Source organism: Scyliorhinus torazame, chromosome 10 (genome assembly GCF_047496885.1).
Source record: "Scyliorhinus torazame isolate Kashiwa2021f chromosome 10, sScyTor2.1, whole genome shotgun sequence".
NCBI lineage: Eukaryota > Metazoa > Chordata > Chondrichthyes > Carcharhiniformes > Scyliorhinidae > Scyliorhinus > Scyliorhinus torazame.
Genome location: NC_092716.1, coordinates 198,958,072 through 198,978,276, shown reverse-complemented (window position 1 = coordinate 198,978,276; position 20,205 = coordinate 198,958,072). Strand labels below are relative to the sequence as shown.

The following is a 20,205-nucleotide window of genomic DNA, read 5'->3' as shown; positions in this document are numbered from 1 at the left end:
TTAGTTACGCATGCATTAACACACTTAGTTACGCATGCATTAACACACGAGAGAGTGGGAAACCTAGTGCCCTCTGTTGCTAACTTTTGGTTGGTTCAATTTGCTCTGTTTTATAACCTTTGCTCTAGAGTCGCCAGGTATCTTTATGATACCGCCATGAGGTTCAAGTTCAAGTACTGATCAATAACTCAACACACCAATTAGTAAGATTCAAATCAAAACACAATTATTATACACAGTCAATCGCTACTCATGCATAAATTCTACTTAATAAACTATCTCTATCACTAACAGGCCTATACTTAGCTTTGGACTGGCCCACCAGGTCAGGGGAACAAATGGCCTTTCGTTCAGGTTCTGAAACTTCAGGATTCAAAAGCTGGTATAGACTGGTAGCTAGGAGCGCCTATCGTAGCGAGCGTTGACTGGAGACTTACTTGGTTGGTGCGGCAGCTTGGGAAGTTCACTCTCGAGGGTTGATTCGCTGCTGAGTGACCCTGCCAAGATGGACAAATTGAACTTGGGTGCTCTACTTTATAGTCTGCAGGGGCTTCCCGCCCTTCGGGGCGGACCCCGTACCTGGTTCCAAGTGATTGGACTGCGTTCCGATCACTTGGATCGATTTCTCCAATACTGGAGTTGTTCCCTGATCGCTGGGCGGTCCCTGGGTGTCCGTTGGCCTTCCTTTGTCTTGGCTCCTGCTGGCCAGTTTATGGCACCTGAGGAGGCGTTACTAAAGGAGAGGCAGAGGCTCCAGATGAGGCGGTGTTGCCAATTAATGCACAGGACAGGAGAGGAGGTTGGGGGAATTGTCCCTTTGGTTGGTGGGGGCGAGTTTTCTCTACCTTGGGACACAGGTGGCGGAGAGTTGAGCCCAGCTGCATAAGATGAACTTGACAAGGTAGATGGAGGGAATTAAGAGCACGGATGTGTTGCCATTGTCGCTGGCGAGTCGGTACCAGATGGTAAAGATGACCAGGTTGCCAAAGTTTTTGTTTGTATTTCAGATTTTTGTGCCCAAGTCCTTTTTTAGGAAGGTTAATGGGATGCTTTTGAGGTTTGTGTGGCTGGGTAAGACGCCAAGGGTTGGAAGGGTGTTTCTAGAGAGGGATTGATTGTGGGGGGGATAGTTAGCGCGCGCAGCAAATATTGCAATGGTTAGGAATTGGGCGGTGGAGGAGCAGTCGGTTTGGGGGTGGATGGAGGCAGCCTCATGTAAAGAGACCGGCTTGAGGGCACTGATGTTGGCGCCCCTTCCATTCACACCGGCCAGGTCCGCCACGAGTCCGGTGGTGGGATCAGCACTGAGGGTTTGGAACCAGTGTTGGTAGCACTTTGGATTGGAAGGCATGACCCTGTGAGCACCAATTTGTGACAATCATAGATTTGTGCCGACGGGGTTGATGCGAGGTTTTGGAGGAGGCGGCAGGTGGGCATAGAATATTTTAGGGATTTGTTTGTTGGAGGGAAGTGTGCCAGCTTGGAGGAGCTGGAGGGGATGTCCCAGTTGCCAAAGGTATATGCAGGTCAGGGACTTCATCAAAAATGAGGTGCAGTCGTTTCCAATGCTGCCACTCCCGGTGTTGCAGGATAAGCTTCTGTCCGATGATGAAATAGGGTAGGGCAAGGTTGCGAACATATATGGAGAGTTGACAAAGAGGGAGAGTGCTCCCGTGGAGAAGGTTAGGCTTAAGTTGGGGGGAGGAGTTGAGGGGGGACATTGGGGACTAGCGTGTGAAGGGACGAGTTGCAGAGGGTGTCCAGGATGAGTCAGCTCTTTGCAGGGGTGGAGGAAAGGTGCGGGAGGTATGCAGGGGGACCCAGAATCATGTGCAAATGTTTTGGGCGTGTCCGAGGTTGAAGGGTTTAGGAAGGGATTTTTCGATGTAATGACAAAGGCTTTCAGGGGTAGAGGTAGCTCCGAGTCTGGAGATGGCGATATTTGGAGAGTCAGAGGATCTGGGAGCGCAGGTGGAGAGAGATAGCCCAGAGACGGATGTTTTTGTGCTGGCGGGATTCAGAGCTGGCGAAGGCAGGGGTATGAGTCAGCAATTTAGCAGACTTCCTACATTTGGAAAAGATAAAGTTCACCATTCATGTGGAGGAGGGGTTCACCTCAAGTTGAAAGCTGTTCAACGACTCCTTTAAGGAGGATTGAGTCGTCAGCGGGCGGGGGGGGGGGGGGGGGGGGGGGGGGGCTAGATCCCAATGACATACTAAGCTTTTTTGAAGTGACCAAAGCCATCAACTGACCCAGATCAAATGGAAAAAATCCTTTTCATTCAGGATATGGTGTTTCTCTTCTTAAGGGTGATGATATCATCCACCAATGTGGATGGTACATTGTGAACAACTCAACTGAGTCTACAGTGGCATCTGATACTCAGCAGGCTATCCGCCAGTACCTGTTATAGAATCCATTGATGTACCACTTTCGATGGGAGAGCCGCAACAAGCAAACAAAGCACATGAAAACAATGAATCCTGCAGGCCTGATGCTATTCCAGCTGACGTCTTCAAAACTGGTGGACATTTGCTTACATAAAGACTCCATGCTCTTATTTTACGGATTTGGGAGGAAAAAGAACTACCCTCAATTGCGACAATTGAAACTACCTTCACAATGGAAGATAAATCATGCTGTGGAGACTATCAATATATTTCCCTCTTGTTCTTGGCAGGAAAAGTGCTGATACACGTTTTTCTGAATTGTGTACTTCCTGTGGCTGAGGAAATCCTCCCAGAGCCACAGTGTGGTTTTAGCCGGTCCAGAGGAACCTCCAGCGTAATCTGTTTTTTAAGAGTTTGCCTCTTTAATCTGGAGGAAAGAACAGCTGTGTGGGCTGCCCCTTCACTTTCTATGAAGTGCTCACGAACAAAGAGGCAAAATCATTAAAAAGGTTATGGTTAGAGGAACAACTGCGACACTGACTTTAATGGATCTCTGTAGAGCTATAAAAATAAACAATCTGATTCATCGCTTTGAAGTGCAAGTGAGCTGTTAATCATGATGTTCTGAGCAGGCAATGGAATGTGAATTTCAATGTGAATAATCCATTTCAATGTGAACAATCCATTCAGCCTCCTAGCCCCCATACACAGTGCCTACAATACTTCAAAAGGCATGACATTGATTCTGTGTGGGAGGGACGGCAGTGAATATCTTGGGGTGGGCCCGGAAGAGTGCGAGACGTGGGACGGGGGACTGACTAAAGAAGGGTTATGGCTGATCGGCAGGGAAGGGGGGGCGGGAACGCACCGCCTGGATGATTACATGAAACATGGGGCTTGAATGGGTGGGCAGGTGTTCCACTTGGTGTTGGACATGAAGACGAGGGAGGTGACGGTGATGGTCAACAAGAAAGTGGCCTTTGAGGATGGCAATTTTGTAGCGGATCATGGGGGCAGATGCATGGTGGTTAGTGGGAAGCTGGAGGGGTCCTAGTGAACGTTTATGCCCTAAATTGGGTCAACGTTGGCTTTTTGAGGCGGGTTTTAGGGAAGATTCCGGACCTGACACACACTGGCTGACTATGGAGGGTGATTTTAAAATGGTTCTGGATCCGAGGCTAGACCGGTCATGTCCCAGGTCGTTGAAGGTGTCGGCGGTTGCTAGGGAGTTGAGGGGATTCATGGACTACATGGGGAGGGCGGACCCATGGAGGTTGGGAGGCTGAAGGCAAAGGAGTTCTCGTATTTTTATGCATGTGCACCGGGTGTACTCCCAGATTGACTTTTTTGGGAATGGATAAGGCACTGTTGGCAGGGGTAGCCGATTCGGAGTATTTGCCGATCGTGGTCTCTGATCACGCGCTGCACTGGGTGGTTTTGAGAGTGGTACAGGCGGAGGCCCAGTGGCCGCAGTGGAGCTTAGATGTGGGCTTGGTGGCAGATGGGGAGGTTGGGTGAGAGAGTGAGGGCGTCCATACAAAGCTTTCACTGTACCTCGGATGTGGATGTGGTTGTGGACATTATTGTCACATGTACCAAGGTACAGTGAAAAGTCTTTTTCTGCAAGCAGCTCAATAGATCATTAAGTACATGAAAAGAAAAGGAAATAAAAGAAAATACATAATAGGCAACACAAGGTACACAATGTAACTCCATAACACCGGCATCGGGTGAAGCATTCAGGGGTGTAGTGTTAATGAGGTCAGTCCATAAGAGGGTTGTTTAGGAGTCTGGTAACAGTGGGAAAGAAGCTGTTTTTGAGTCTGTTCGTGCGTGTTCTCAGACTTCTGTATCTCCTGCCTGATGGAAAAACAAAGAACAAAGAAATTACAGCACCGGAACAGGCTCTTCGGCCCTCCCAGCCTGCGCCGATCCAGATCCTTTATCTAAACCTGTCTTCTATTTTCCAAGGATCAACTTCCCTCTGTTCCCCGCCCGTTCATATATCTGTCTAAAAGAAGTTGGAAGAGTGAGTAAGCCTGGTGGGAGGGGTCTTTGATTATGCTGCCCGCTTTCCCCAGGCAGCAGGAGGTGTAGATGGAGTCAATGGACGGGAGGCGGGTTCGTGTGATGGACTGGGCTGTGTTCGCGACTCTGAAGTTTCTTGTGGTTTCTTGGTACATGTGTCAATAAACAAAATCCAATCCAATGTAGAGCTGAATGACATTGGGGAGGTCACCGCCTCCACGCTGTGGGACGCGCTTAAGGCCATCGGAAGGGATGAATTTACCTTGATTCTGACGCACGGGGTGGAACGAGATGAGAGAGCGAGGCTTGTAGATGAGATTTTGAGGGTGGACCGGAGGTACTCGGTTGCACCAGAGGAGGGGCTATTAAAGGAGAGGCAGAGGCTCCAGATGGAATTTGGGTTGGTGTACGGGGAAGGTGGCAAAATAACTGCAGAGGGCTAGAGGGGCAGTGTATGAGTATGGGGGAAAAGTGAGCAGGATGTTGGTGCACCAACTGAGGAAGCAGGCAGCGACGAGGGAGATCGGAAGGGTGAGGGATGAGAGAGGCAAGGTGGTGTCGGATCCAGAGGGGGCGAGTGGTGTATTTGAGGCCGTTTACAGAAGGCTGTATGAGTCAGAGCCTACGCCTGGGGAGGAGGGGTTGAGTCGGGTCTCGTATAGGCTGGAGTTCCCCAGAGTGGAGGAGGAGAAGGTGCAGGGATTGGGTGTCTCGATAGGGCTGAGGTAGGTGATGGACTGTGTAGGTTCGATGCAGGTGTGGAAGGCCCCGGGACCAGGTGGGATTTCAACCGAGATCTATAAGAATGTTGGTGCAGAGCCGGGAACCTGCTTGTGGGGATGTGTAATGAGTTGCGGGTAAGAGTGGTGCTCCCCCCACATAGTCAAAGGAATCCATTTTGTTGATTTTAAAGAAGGATAAGGACCCGGAGCAGTGTGAGTCGTACAGTCCGATTCTCTGTTAAATGTGGATGTGAGGTTGCTCGCGAAGGTGTTGGCGTCACGGATGGAGGACTGTGTGCTGGGCGTGATGGGAAAGCACAGGAGGGTTTTGTGAAAGGGCGGTAGCTGTTGGAAAATGTGTGCAGATTGCTCAATGTCATTATGATGCCCTCGGAGGGGCAGGAGGTAGAAGTGGTGGTGGCAATGGATGCGAAGAAGGCTTTCGATCGGGTGTAGTGGGCGTATTTGTTGGAGGTGCTGAGTCGGTTCAGGTTGAGGAAGGGTTTTGTGGATTGGGGTCAGCTGTTGTGTAGAGCGGCGATGGCTATTGTCCGGATGAATAGGACAAATTTGGGGTACTTGGGACTGAATTGGGGGACAAGGCAGAGGTACCCGCTCTCCCCGCTGCTTTTTGTTCTGGCGATAGAGGCGTTGGCAATGGTACTTAGGATGTTGAGGGTTTGGAGAGGGATTGAGAGGGGAGGGGTCAAGCACAGAGTCTTGTTGTATGCAGATGATCTGCTTTATATCTCAGTTTTGATAGGATTATGCGGATCCTGAGGGAATTTGGTCGTTTTTCGGAGTAATAAATTGAACATGGGGAAAAGTGAGGTGTTCCCGTTCAATGCCAGAGGGCAGGAGAGGAGGTTAGGGGAGTTGCCATTCCTGGTGGTGCACGTGGGTTTTCGGTATTTCAGGATACAGGTGACGCGGAGCTGGGCCCAGCTGCATAAATTGAATTTGGCGCGACTGGTGGAGGATGTGAAATCGGACTTTAAACAGGTGGGACGTGTTGCTGCTGTCACTGGCTGGGTGCGTGCAGATGGTTAAAATGATGGTGCTGCCCAAATTCCTGTTTGTGTTCCAGAACCACCCCATCTTTGTTCCCAACCCCTTTTTTAGGAAGGTGAATGGATTAATTTCAAGGTTCGTGTGGGTGGGGACATCGTGTGGGAGGATGATGTTTTTGGAGAGGGGGCGAGGGGGGGGGGGTTGGCGGGGTGGCTGGCCCTGCCGTGTTGCTGAATTACTACTGGGTTGCGAAAATTGCAATAGTCAGGAAATGGGCAGTGGAGTAGGGGTCGGTTTGGGGATGGATGGAGGCAGCGTCGTGTAGAGGGATCAGTCTGAGGGCACTGTTGCTGGCACCCCTTCTGTTCTTTCTGGCCCGCTATTCAATAAGTCGGGTGGTGGTCTCAGCATTGTGAGTCTGGAATTAGTGCAGGCAACATTTTGGGTTGGAAGCCATGTCTCCATGGGCACTGATATGCGATAATCATAGGTTTGTGCCGGCGGGGCTGGATGCAAGCTTCCGGGGATGGTGGAAGGTGGGGATAGAGTACTTCAGGGATTTGTTTGTATGAGATATGGGTTTTCAGGCCTGGAATAGCTTGAGGAAACCTATCAATTACCTAAGGGAAATGGGTTTTTGTACCTGCAGGTGAGGTGGCGGGGGGGGGGGAATCACGTTCACTTGTTCTGGGTGCGCCCAAAGCTCAGAGGGTTTTGGCAGGGGCACTCGGATGTTATGTCCAAGATTCTGGGTGTAGGGGTGGGTCCGAACCCGGAGGTGGCAATATTCAGAGTATCAGAAGAGCCGGGAGTCATAGAATTTACAGTGCTGAAGGAGGCCATTCTGCCCATCGAGTCTCCACCGGCCCCTGGAAAGGGCACCCCACCCAAGCCCACACCTCCACCACCCCCGTAATCCAGTAACCCCACCCAAACTTTTTGAACACTAAGGGCAATTTAGCATGGCCACTCCACCTAACCCGCACATCTTTGGACTGTGGGAGGAAACCGGAGCACCTGGAGGAAACCCACGCAGACACAGGGAGAGCGTGCAGACTCCGCACAGACAGTGTCCCGAAGCAGGAATTGAACCCTGGTCCCTGGCACTATGACGCAACATTATGCTACCATGCTGCTCTTATCAAGGTGGGGAGAGAGGCCAAAATCGTGGCCTTTGCCTTCCTCAAAACCTGGACACAGATTCTGTTGAGCTGGTGGGACACGGAGCCGCCAAAAGTGTGTGTATGGGTGAGTGACCTGGCAGAATTCCTGCTCTTGGAAAAGGTTAAGTTCACCTTATGGGGAGCAATGGAATGATTCACCCCCCAGAGGTGGAAGCCGTTTATCGACTTCTTTAAGGTGAGTTAAGGCATTAACAGGGTTGGGGGTGGGGGGGGGAGGTTGCTGGTAGGTATGGGTTTCTTGGTCTTTTCTTTGCTTTGGGTGTGGGGAGATAAGGGGTGAAAACTAAGAGTTGGCTTGTATTTTTGTATCTGTGGTTTTCTGGTTTTCTGATATTTTTATATATATATGCAAAATGCCTTTAATAAAAATATTCTAAAATAGGGATTCTCAGGGGGCTTGACAGGGTAGATACTGAGAGGTTGTTTCCCTTTGTGGGATAGTTTAAGGCCAGAGGGCATAATCCCAGAATAAGGAGTCATCCGTTTAAAGCAGAGGTGAGGATGAATTTAATTTCTCAGGGGCTGGTGAATCTGTGGTATTCTTTACCGCAGAGGGTAGTAGAGGTCGAGTTGTTAAGTATGTTCAAGGTTCAGATAGGCAGATTTTTAATCAGTGAGAAAATCAAGGGTTATGGGGATAAGGTGGGGATAAGGTGGGAGAGTGGAATTGAGGATTATCATATCAGATCAATCATGACCTCATTGAATGGCAGAGCGGACTCAATGGGCCAAATGGTCTACTCCTTCCTCTACTTCTTATGGTCCTATAGCAACCTAGGTTCAAATTGCAGCTACGGTGAGGACAATAGGAGACCATCGGCGCTCATGGATTCAGTGCAGGAAAAAGTTCAATGACCTGTCTCCTCCTAGCAAGGTGAGTATCTTGGCTCATCCACACAGAGCTCCAAGGGAAAGGTTATATCTGCATGCTGTAGCTAAGATGCAAGACATGGCACATAGCTCAATGTGTTTGTGTGCACAGAAGAGATGTGAATGAGCACTCTGATGCACAGACACAATGAAGAGCAATATCCCTCCATGAATTCAGGCTAACATGAGATCAGGGGCTGGGTTCTCCCATTCCCTAGTCGGTTCCTCAGCGGTGCACCATTCATAGAAAATAGAACATAGAACTGTACAGCACAGTACAGGCCCTTCGGCCCACGATGTTGTGCCGAACTAGTCTGAAACTAAGATCAAATCAACATACTCCCAATCATTCTAGTGCACTCCATATGCCTATCCAATAACCGCTTGAAAGTTCCTAAAGTGTCTGACTCCACTACCATAGCTGGGAGTGCGTTCCACGCCCCAACCACTCTCTGAGTAAAGGATCTACCTCTGACATCCCTCCTATATCTTCCACCATGAACCTTATAGTTATGCCCCCTTGTAACAGCTACATCCACCTGAGGAAAAAGTCGCTGAACGCCCACTCTATCTATCCCTCTCATCATCTTATAAACCTCTATTAAGTCACCTCTCATCCTCCTTCGCTCCAATGAGAAAAGCCCTAGCTCTCTTAACCTTTCCTCATAAAACCTACCCTCCAATCCAGGCAGCATCCTGGTAAATCTCCTTTGCACCGTTTCCAATGCTTCCACATTCTTCCTATAAGGAGGTGACCAGAACTGCACACAATACTCCAAATGTGGTCTAACCAAGGTCTTGTACAGTTGCAACATAACCTCACGGCTCTTACACGCAATCCCCCTGTTAATAAATGCTAAATGCTTCCTTCACGGCTCTATCCACTTGGGTGGCAGATTTCAGATATCTATGGACATGAACTCTGAGATCTCTCTACTCCGAGATCTCTCTGCTCCTCCACATTCTTCAGAACCTTGCCGTTAACCCTGTAATCCGCATTCAAATTTGTCCTACCAAAATGAATCACCTCACACTTATCAGGGTTAAACTCCATCTGCCACTTTTCAGCCCAGCTATGCATCCTATCAATGTCTCTTTGCAGCCTACAACAGCCCTCCACATTATCCACTACTCCACCAATCTTGGTGTCATTAGCAAATTTACTAACCCAACATTCAACTCCATCATCCAAGTCACTGATAAAAATCACAAATAGCAGAGGACCCAGCACTGATCTCTGTGGTACACCGCTGGTGACTGGTCTTCAGGGTGAAAATTTACCATCTGCCACCACCCTCTGTCTTCTATGTGATAGCCAGTTACTGATTCAGTCGGCCAAATTTCCCTCTATGCCTTGCCGCCTTACTTTCTGCATGAGCCGACCATAGGGCACCTTATCAAACGCCTTACTAAAATCCATGTATACGACATCAACTGCTCTACCTTCATCGATGTACTCCTCAAAGAATACAATCAAACTTGTGAGGCAAAACTTACCCCTCACAAATCCGTGCTGACTATCCTGGATTAAGCTGTATCTTTCCAAATGATCATAAATCTTATCCCTCAGGACCCTTTCCAATAATTTACCTATGACCGAAGTGAAAATGAAATGAAATGAAAATCACTTATTGTCACGAGTAGGCTTCAATGAAGTTACTGTGAAAAGCCCCGAGTCGTCACATTCCGGCACCTGTTCGGGGAGGCTGGTACAGGAATTGAACCGTGCTGCTGGCCTGCCTTGGTCTGCTTTAAAAGCCAGCGATTTAGCCCAGTGAGCTAAACCAGCCCCATAGTTAGTGAGACTAACTGGCCTAGAATTCCCAGGGTTATACCTATTCCCTTTCTTGAACAAGGGGACAACATTCGCCTCTCTCCAGTCTTCTGGCACTATTCCTGTAGACAGTGAGGACATAAAGATCAAAGCCAAAGGCTCTGCAATCTCATCCCTCGCCTCCCAAAGAATCCTAGGATATATCCCATCAGGCCCAGGGAACCTATCTATCCTCAGACTTCTCAAAATTTCTAACACATCTTCCTTCCGAATATCTACCTCCTCCAGCCTACCAGCCTGTATCGCACTATCCTCCTCAACAACATGGCCCCTCTCCTTTGTGAACACTGAAGAAAAATATTCATTCAACGTCTCTCCTATATCTTCAGACTCCATGCACACGTTCCCACTACTGTCCTTGACCGGCCCTAACTTCACCTTGGTCATTCTTTTATTCCTCACATAAGTGTAAAAAGCCTTGGGGTTTTCCTTGATCCTACCCTCCAAGGACTTCTCATGCCCCCTCCTAGCTCTCCTAAGCCCTTTCTTGAGCTCCTTTCTAGCTATCTTGTATCCCTCAAGTGCCCTAACTGAACCTTGTTTTCTCATCCTTACATAAGCCCCCTTCTTCTTATTGACAAGACATTCAACCTCTTTTGGGCAGCACGGTAGCATTGTGGATAGCACAATTGCTTCACAGCTCCAGGATCCCAGGTTCGATTCCGGCTTGGGTCACTGTCTGTGCGGAGTCTGCACATCCTCCCCGTGTGTGCGTGGGTTTCCTCCGGGTGCTCCGGTTTCCTCCCACAGTCCAAAGATGTGCAGGTTAGGTGGATTGGCCATGATAAATTGCCCTTAGTGTCCAAAATTGCCCTTAGTGTTGGGTGGGGTTACTGGGTTATGGGGATAGGGTGGAGGGGTTGACCTTGGGTAGGGTGCTCTTTCCAAGAGCTGGTGCAGACTCGATGGGCCGAATGGCCTCCTTCTGCACTGTAAATTCTATGATAATCTATGATAAACCATGGTTCCCTCACTCGACCATTTCCTCCCTGCCTGACAGGGACATACATATCAAGGACACGCAGTATTTGCTCCTTGAACAAGCTCCACATCTCAATTGTGCCTATCCCTGACAGTTCCTGTTTCCATCTTATGCTCCCCAATTCTTGCCTAATCGCATTGTAATTATCCTTCTCCCAGTTATAAACCTTGCCCTGCCGTATGTTCCTATCCCTCTCCATTGCTATAGTGAAAGTCACCGAATTGTGGTCACTACCTCCAAAGTGCTCTCCCACAACCAAATCTAACACTTGGCCTGGTTCATTACCCAGTACCAAATCTAATGTTGCCCCGCCTCTTGTCGGTCTATCCACATATTTTGTGTGAGGAAACCCTCCTGCACACACTGGATAAAAACAGCCCCACTATTCGAATTATAGTGGTTCCAATCAATATTTGGAAAGTTAAAGTCACCCATGACAACTACCCTGTGACTACTGCACCTATCCAAAATCTGCATTGCAATCTTTTCCTCCACATCTCTGTTACTGTTTGGGGGCCTATAGAAAACTCCTAACAAAGTGACCGTTCCTTTCCTATTTCTAACTTCAGCCCACACTACCTCAGTAGACAGATCCTCCTCAAACTGCCTTTCTGCAGCCATTATACTATCCTTGATTAACAATGCTACTCCTCCACCTCTTTTACAACCTTCCCTAATCTTACTGAAACATCTAAACCACGGAACCTCCAACAACCATTCCTGCCCCTGTTCTATCCACGTCCCCGTAATGACCACAACATCGTAGTCCCAGGTACCAATGCATACTTCAAGCTCACCAACCTTATTCCTGATGCTCCTCGCATTGAAGTAGACACACTTCAAACCACCTTCATGCCTGCAGGTCCACTCGTGACCTTGGTACCTTCATCAGTACTGCACTACCCTCAACTTCCTGAACTCCAGCAACGCTATCTCATGGACTACAAATCAGTTTCCCATCCCCCTGTCAAATTAGTTTAAACCCCCCCGAAGAGCTGTAGCAAATTTCCCTCCCAGGATATTGGTGCCCCTCTGGTTCAGGTGTAACCCGTCCTGTTTGTACAGGTCCCACCTACCCCAGAATGTGCTCCAATCATCCAAGTAACTGAAACACTCCCTCCGACACCATCCCTGTAGCCACGTGTTTAACTGCACTGTCTCCCCGTTCCTCACCTCACTAGCATGTGGCACTGGCAGCAAACTAGAGATGACAACACGGTCTGTCCTGGCTCTTAGCTTCCACCCGAGCTCCCTGAATTCCTCTTTTACCTCCCCGTCCCTTTTCCTACCTATGTCGTTGGTACCGATGTGTACCACGACTTGTGGCTGCTCCCCCTCCACCTTAAGGATCCTGAAAACACGATAAGAGACGTCACGTACCTTGGCACCCGGGAGGCAACACACCAACCGTGAGCCTCTATCGTTGCCACAGAAACGCCTATCTGTACCTCTAACTATAGAGTCTCCGATAATGAATGCTCTCCTGCTCTCCCCCCTTCCCTTCTGAGCCACAGGGACAGACTCCGTGCCAGAGACCTGGTCACCGTGGCTCACCTCTAGTAGGTCCGTTCCCCCCCCCCCAAAAAAAACAGTATCCAAAACGGTATACCTGTTATTGAGGGGAACAACCGCAGGGGATCCCTGCACTGACTGTTTCTTCCCCCTCCTTTTAAACTTCACCCAGCTACCTTCATTCTTAGGAGTAACTACATCCCTGTAGCTTCTATCTACAACCGACTCTGCCTCCCGAATGATCCTCAGTTCATCCTGCTCCAGCTCCAGTTCCCTAACACGGTCTTTGAGGAGCTGGAGATGGGTGCACTTCCCACAGGTGAACTCAGCAGGGCCACTGATGGTGTCCCTCACCTCGTACATCCTGCAGGAGGAATATTGCACTGCCCTCTCTGCCACCCCTTCCATTTATCCACTTGACAATTACAGAGAGAAATAAAAAGCTTACCTGCTTTTCACACTCCCCGCAGTTTAGAAGTGGTGGAAGGGTGGAGAGAGGAAAAGGAAAGAAAAGTTTACCTCACCAATTCACCACACAGTCTTTTTTTTTGGTTAGAGGAGGAGGATGGGTGGTTAGAGGAGGAGGATGCGAGACACTAACTGTGTAGTGTCTCGGGTTTAGCCATTGCCTGAAATATATTATACAACCGCGCAACCTCAAACAAACCAATCTCCCCGCATTGGAGGTCTCTACTGCCTACCGAAAATACACAAGGCCAACACACCAGGTCGTCCTATCGTTTCAGGCAATGGGACCCTGTGTGAGAACCTCTCTGGCTACATCGAGGGCATCTTGAAACCCATCGTACAAGGTACGCCCAGCTTCTGTCGCGACACGACGGGCTTCCTACAGAAACTCAGCACCCATGGACCAGTTGAACTAGGAACATTCCTCGTCACAATGGACGTCTCGGCACTCTATACCAGCATCCCCCATGATGACGGCATTGCTGCAACAGCCTCAGTACTCAACACCAACAACTGCCAATCTCCAGACGCAATTCTGCAACTCATCCGCTTCATTCTGGATCACAACGTCTTCAGCTTCGACAACAAGTTCTTCATCCAGACACACGGAACAGCCATGGGGACCATGTTCGCACCCCAACACTCCAACATCTTCATGCACAAGTTTGAACAAGACCTACTCACCGCACAGGACCTTCAACCGACGTTATACACCAGATACATCGATGACATTTTTTTCCTTTGGACCCACGGCGAAGAATCACTGAAACGACTACACGATGGCATCAATAAGTTCCATCCAACCATCAGACTCACCATGGACTACTCTCCAAAATCAGTTGCGTTCTTGGACACACTCGCCTCCATCAAGGATAGTCACCTCAGCACTTCGCTTTACCGCAAACCCACGGATAACCTCACGATGCTCCACTTCTCCAGCTTCCACCCTAAACACATTAAAGAAGCCATTCCCTATGGACAAGCTCTCCGTAAACACAGGATCTGCTCAGACGAGGAGGAGCGTAACAGACATCTACAGACGTTGAAAGATGCCCTCGTACGAACGGGATATGGTGCTCGACTCATCAATCGACAGTTCCAACACGCCACAGCAAAAAGCCACACCGACCTCCTCAGAAGACAGACATGGGGCACAACCGACAGAATACCCTTCGTCGTCCAGTACTTTCCCGGAGCGGAGAAACTACGACATCTTCTTCACAGCCTTCAACACGTCATCGATGAAGATGAACATCTTGCCACAGTCATGAAGGTCATCCCCACACCCCCACTACTTGCCTTCAAACAACCGTGCAACCTCAAACAAACCATTGTTTGCAGCAAACTACCCAGCCTTCAGAACAGTGACCACGACACCACACAACCCTGCCATGGCAATCTCTGCAAGACGTGCCAGATCACCGACATGAATACCACCATTACACGTGAGAACACCACCCACCAGGTACGTGGTACATACTCGTGCGACTCGGCCAACGTTGTCTACCTCATACCTTGCAGGGAAGGATGTCCCGAAGCGTGGCACATTGGCGAGACCATGCAGACGCTGCGACAATGAATGAACGGACATCGTGCGACAATCACCAGGCAGGAATGTTCCCTTCCAGTCGGGAAACACTTCAGCAGTCAAGGGCATTCAGTCTCTGATCTTCGGGTAAGCGTTCTCCAAGACGGCCTTCAGGGCGTGCGACAACGCAGAATCGCCGAGCAGAAGCTTATAGCCAAGTTCCGCACACATGAGTGCGGCCTCAACCGGGACCTGGGATTCATGTCGCATTACATTCATCCCCCACCATTTGGCCTGCGAAATCCTACCAACTGTCCTGGCTTGACACAATTCACACCTCTCTAACCTGGGGTTACCCCCATCTCTGGATCTGTAAAGATTTAATCACCTGCTAATGCTCGCATTCCAAGCATTGTCTGGCATCTTTGAATCTGTCTATATATATGTTTCGGGAACATACCTCTTCATTCACCTGAGGAAGGAGCAGCGCTCCGAAAGCTAGTGACATCGAAACAAACCTGTTGGACTTTAACCTGGTGTTGTAAGACTTCTTACTGTGCTCACCCCAGTCCAACGCCGGCATCTCCACATCAAAAATATATTAGTTCTAGAAACTCACCCGACAGCAGCTTTCCACAATTCACTCCCCGCAACAGCCAATCAGTGTCACCGCTCTGCCGCCCTCTGCAGGATACTTGCCTCAACTTGTCCCCACAGTCTATGCTCACTGCGAGCTCCTTCTAGTCGCAGTGACTGCACCTGAGGCAAATCACTCCCCTCTGGCGGTGGCATTCTGTCTTCCCACCGCTTGTCAATGGGATTTCCCATTGAAGCCACCCGACACCACCAGGAAATCCCCAACTGGGAGTGCGTTGCTGCCAGGAAAAATGAATCGCAAAGACTGGAGAATTCCTCCCAGGTTGCCATTGCAAGGGCGAAGAGTTCCATGGAAATGGCCCAGACTGGGGGTAGATCAGGCTGGCTGAGACGAATCCAATCCATGGATCTGATAGCCATGGAGTTTGCCAGGAAGCCCATTGGTATCTGTTGATGGTGGTGAATCGCCCTGAGCAAGTGATAAAGGTGATTTTGAAATCACCTTGGCGCATGGTGGTATTGGTGGAAATCATGGTATCAGTTCACTGAGACAGTCTCTGTGGTAGTGAAAATCTGGGCCTTTAGTGCATTCTCTCACATTCTCACACACACACTCTAGGTTGTCACGTGTACCGAGGTACAGTGAAACTCGCACACTCTATCACACTCACACACATGCGCTTAAGTCTTTTCCCAAAATTCCACAATATAAGTAGATGCAGAGTTTTCTACTCTGTCCTTTCTGCGCCAGCACTAACAATCTGAGAAATATACCCCTCGGGCAAAAGATTGGATTCACATCAACTTCTCTATGATTACAGCCAGGTCCTCGGGAGATCTGCTAACATCAAAATCTCTTTCGAATCAGCAGTTTCTCTGCCAAATAAGCATTAATCTTAAGACACCTCCACTCTATGGGTAATTTATAAATGGCTGGATTGATATAACTGCAAAGTGCAACCAGTAGAATGGTAACTATGACTGTCTTTTAATTTCAGAATTGAACAAAAAAATCAGACTGCAGCGTAAACAATGGTTGCAGAAGCAAAAGGTTCTATTTGATCTTGATAAAATGAAGCACAAAATCCGTCACCTTCAAGGTAATTAAGCACAGAAAGGTATTGCTCCTGTTCAACCCCGTTACATTTTCCGTTACCTGTGTCCCATTCACTAATGCAATTAGCTGGGCTGGCAATTTGATGGCAGGGTCCCCATTTTTCAGTCATGAAATGGATGCCTCAGCTCCTAGTATGGCCGTAGCATTGTTCAACTGAACATTATTGTTCATGACAGTGAAAGAGTGGCCACAGTCAGGACCTGAAATATGAGTTAGGTGCTTTGCCTATACAGGTAGTGGCCCTACATGCCTCTTTGAAGATCCCTATACAAAATCAGGTTACCTTGATCATAGACATTCCACTGACACTTTCCCACTTTTAGCTCTTTGCTTCATTTGAATCCGGGGTGAATAGACAAACTGAGAAAGAATCAGAAGGTGAAGTTCCACCATTGCCTTTTACAGGGAGGCGAGTGGGATCCATGGGTCCAGCCAGTATGGTCCCCACAAAGAGACCGATTCAGCCAGTAGTGGTGGCAGGGGGTTGGACAGAGCCTTCACCAGAGGAGGTGAAACTCATGGAAGATGTACAAAGCATGGAGGTAGGTGCCACTTCTTTATATCCAAAACACAAAGGTTTGTGCTAATGCATTCGGTACTAGTTGGAGTTGGTTGGTTCTGAATCATGGGTTACAGGTTCAAACCACATTCAAGCATGCATCTAGACTTACACTCCAAAGGAAGGCTACGGTGTCAGAAGTGTGGTGTTCTTGAGATGAGTAGGCCTGTTGGCTTGTTTGATACCATGAATTTAAAGGAGGCTGGGAATCCTCAGAGTGCCCTCAATAAACACCGCCAAGAAAAAGATACGCTGACCATTAAATTCATTGCTGTTTGTGGAATCTTGCTATGCATTTAGCTACATTACAATAACAGTACTCCAAATTATATGGAGCAGTTAGAGTTATTTCTCAGGGATTTTGGAAGTCAGTTAGTGAAGGAAAACCTTTTTCCCGCCACCATAAAATAAAGTGCACTTATAAGAGGTGATAAAACCTTCTTAAATACACAGAAAGTTATGAGGATTACAAGAGAGAGCTAAAGTTCAGCCAGAAATCTTCCCACCACCAGTATGATGTGCAAATTCCTTTATTTTTGATGATTGCTTACTGAGACGTTGAGAACATGGCCCATTAATTTTCCTGGATGAGGTTTCAGATGTAGCCCATGCTAATGGAATGATGGTCTCCTCTCTCTGAAGTGACTGTGAAAGTCCAAAATTAAGTGTGTCGAGGAGCCAGAAAGTGCAGATAATTCAATACAACTGTGAGTAAATTGGCAGGCTCAAACAGGGAGACCATAAAGGGAAATAGAAAATGTCACATTGGTGCAGTACTAAGTGCTTTTCTAAGTATGCGATTGGATCTATTGTTGAGGTAGTGGAGGGGAAACATTATATCTAGGCTCCACTCTCCTTGATCTCAAGTGCTCGATACTACCAATGGATCGCGTAAAGGCAGCAAATTGTTTTATTTCCCACCATCCTGAAAATGTTGCACTTATTGCAGCAAAGCCCCTAAGCCATGACAATGTTAAGCAAATCATTAATTTCTAGTATTTGGCCAGCATAGTTTTTATTTTCAATTACAGAAATAAGCCACAAGGAACGACTAGTAGCAATAACCCGCTGTCCACCATTTTAACATAGCCAATGGTCCTTACAAACGAAAGGAGCCACAAGAATGTGGCTGCCCACCAGTGGTCATTTCTACACTATGTTGCATGTCCTGAGCTCATCAAAGATCCTGTACAACTGCGTGTTTGTCTTTTATCACTATGATATAGTGAAGAGGAGAAATCAGTCCACCTGTGTCTAAAGTTCTTGGTTTAGACATTGCGCTGGAATGCTGCCTGCTTTATTCTCAGCCATTGCATGCATGCACGCTTTATATGGTGCTGACTTTCTTCCTAACGTATCAATCCCTGTCTTCCTTAGATGCACCTATCAGAAGTCCAAGCTGTCCTTATGAAAGAACGCCCTTCAATTTACAGTAAGTTGGCCTCCAGTCAAAGGCCTCTCTACAGCCAACCAAATGTCAAGAGGGTTCTTGCATATCTGAATGGTGATTTCCCAGACCAAGGAGCTTATGCCTGGGGCAAAACTATTCAAGAGGTAAGCAGTTGGTGAAAGAGCATATTTGCTTCCCATTGCAATGATTTCCACTCAGCTACTGCTGTTAGTGATCAAAGAGCACCAGCTACAGCACAAAAGTAAACATATCCCTCCCCCCTGCCACCATAAATATCTCATGTCCTTCCCACAAGATACTAGGGAGAAAATTAACTGCTCGTGGAACAGTATCTATGCAATTTGATCCCAGAATGCACCAGATGTGAGTTCACAAGATCAGCTTATTGAAATCATTGGTACATGTTGCCTGTGCTGGTTGGTTGAGATGGGGTAGTGGATTTTCCCCGATTCATGACTTGCTACTTCTATACTTGACAATTCTAAACCATTCCTGGCTTGTCTTCTACGTTCTAGATTCTGTAAACTTGAGGTCATCCAAAACTCTGCTGCCCACATCTTAACTCACCTTTTGTTTATCACCCCTGTGCTCGCTGGCTTACATTGCTTCCTGGCCAAGCAACGTCTTGACTTCAAGAATTTGCATCCTTGTTTTCAAATCCTTCCACGATCTTGCCCTTCCCTATCTCATAATTCCTCGAATTCTACAACTCTGCAAGATATCTGCACTAATTTATGGCTGGCCTCTCGAGCATCCCTGATTTTAATCACTTCAACATTGGTCACAGCATCTTCAGCTGCCTAGGCTGTAAACTCTGGACATCCCTCCCTAAACCTCTCCACTTCACTTCCTTGCTTTACCCCTTTAAGACTCTCCCTAAAACATGCGTCTTTGACCAAGTTCTTTGTCATTTGACTCAATATCTTCTTACGTGGCTCAGTATCATATTCTGTTTTAGAATGTTCTTGTAAAATACGTAGGGATATTTTATTCCATTGAAAGCACTATATCATTATTAGATGTTGTTATTATAAGTGGGATATCTGATGTGCCACCAACTCTCACAGGGCTGCATTTAACGAGATGCAACACCTTAAAAAAAAGTGCCCACCAGAACGGCGAACAAATGTGGTAAAAGATGGCATAATTCAAGGGCATAGGAGGAGAAGACTACTTTGGGGTACCATTTGTGTGCCACAAACATGTACATTAATCTCCTTTCCTGTGTTGAGAATAACACACACCCTTACAACCTCTTCAAAATGTTACAAGCATACCCATACCTTAGACAGGACACACAGTGAAGCTGCAACTTAGTTGAAAACCTAAGTGTGATGATACATTTCGAGGACTTCAACACATCAAGATGTTTCAACTCAACTTAGCTGCATGATGCACAAGTACTCATAAACTCAAAAGGCGAACATGCCTGTCCCTACATATCTCAGAATAATAATGTAGAAGAGGTCCTTCGGTCTAACGAGTCTACACCAATGCATGAAAAACCCTGACCTGCCTTCCTAATCCTATTTGCCAGCACTGGGTCCGTAGCCTTGAATAATATTAACATTATATGATGTGCCCAGTACTCATTCAGATACTTTTTAAAGGATGTGAGGCAAACCGCCTCTACCACCCTCCCAGCCAGTGCATCCCAGACCATCACCACCCTCTGGGTAAAAAAGCATTTGATCAAATCCTTCCTAAATCTCCTGCCCCTCACCCGTCGTGACTGACCCTTCAACTAAGGGAACTGCTGCTCCCTATCCACCCTGTCCATGCCCCTCATAAACTTATACACCTCGATCAGGTCGCCCCTCAGTCTTCTCTGCTCCAGCGAAAATAACCCAAGCCTATCCATAACTTAAATTTTCATCCCAGGCAACATCCTCTACACCTGCTCGAGTGCAATCAGATCCTTCCTATAATGTTTTGACCAGAATTGCACACAGTACTCCAGCTGTAGCTTCACAAAAGTTCGAAACAACTCC

The 20,205-nt window shown here is 47.9% G+C and overlaps 1 protein-coding gene across 3 annotated transcripts in view; it reads left to right on the top strand.

Annotated features, from left to right (window-relative positions):
- Positions 1 to 20,205, top strand: part of LOC140384491 (doublecortin domain-containing protein 1-like) — an 871,034-nt gene that overhangs the window by 805,403 nt on the left and 45,426 nt on the right. For 2 of the 3 annotated variants that reach the window (XM_072466241.1, XM_072466242.1), the window contains 3 exons: positions 16,126 to 16,227; positions 16,650 to 16,786; positions 18,181 to 18,357. In XM_072466241.1, coding sequence (XP_072322342.1) covers positions 16,126 to 16,227; positions 16,650 to 16,786; positions 18,181 to 18,357 — 416 coding nt within the window. Of the gene's footprint in view, positions 1 to 2,309; positions 2,479 to 16,125; positions 16,228 to 16,649; positions 16,787 to 18,180; positions 18,358 to 20,205 lie in introns of those variants that run through there. The other variant, XM_072466243.1, reaches the window with a different exon arrangement.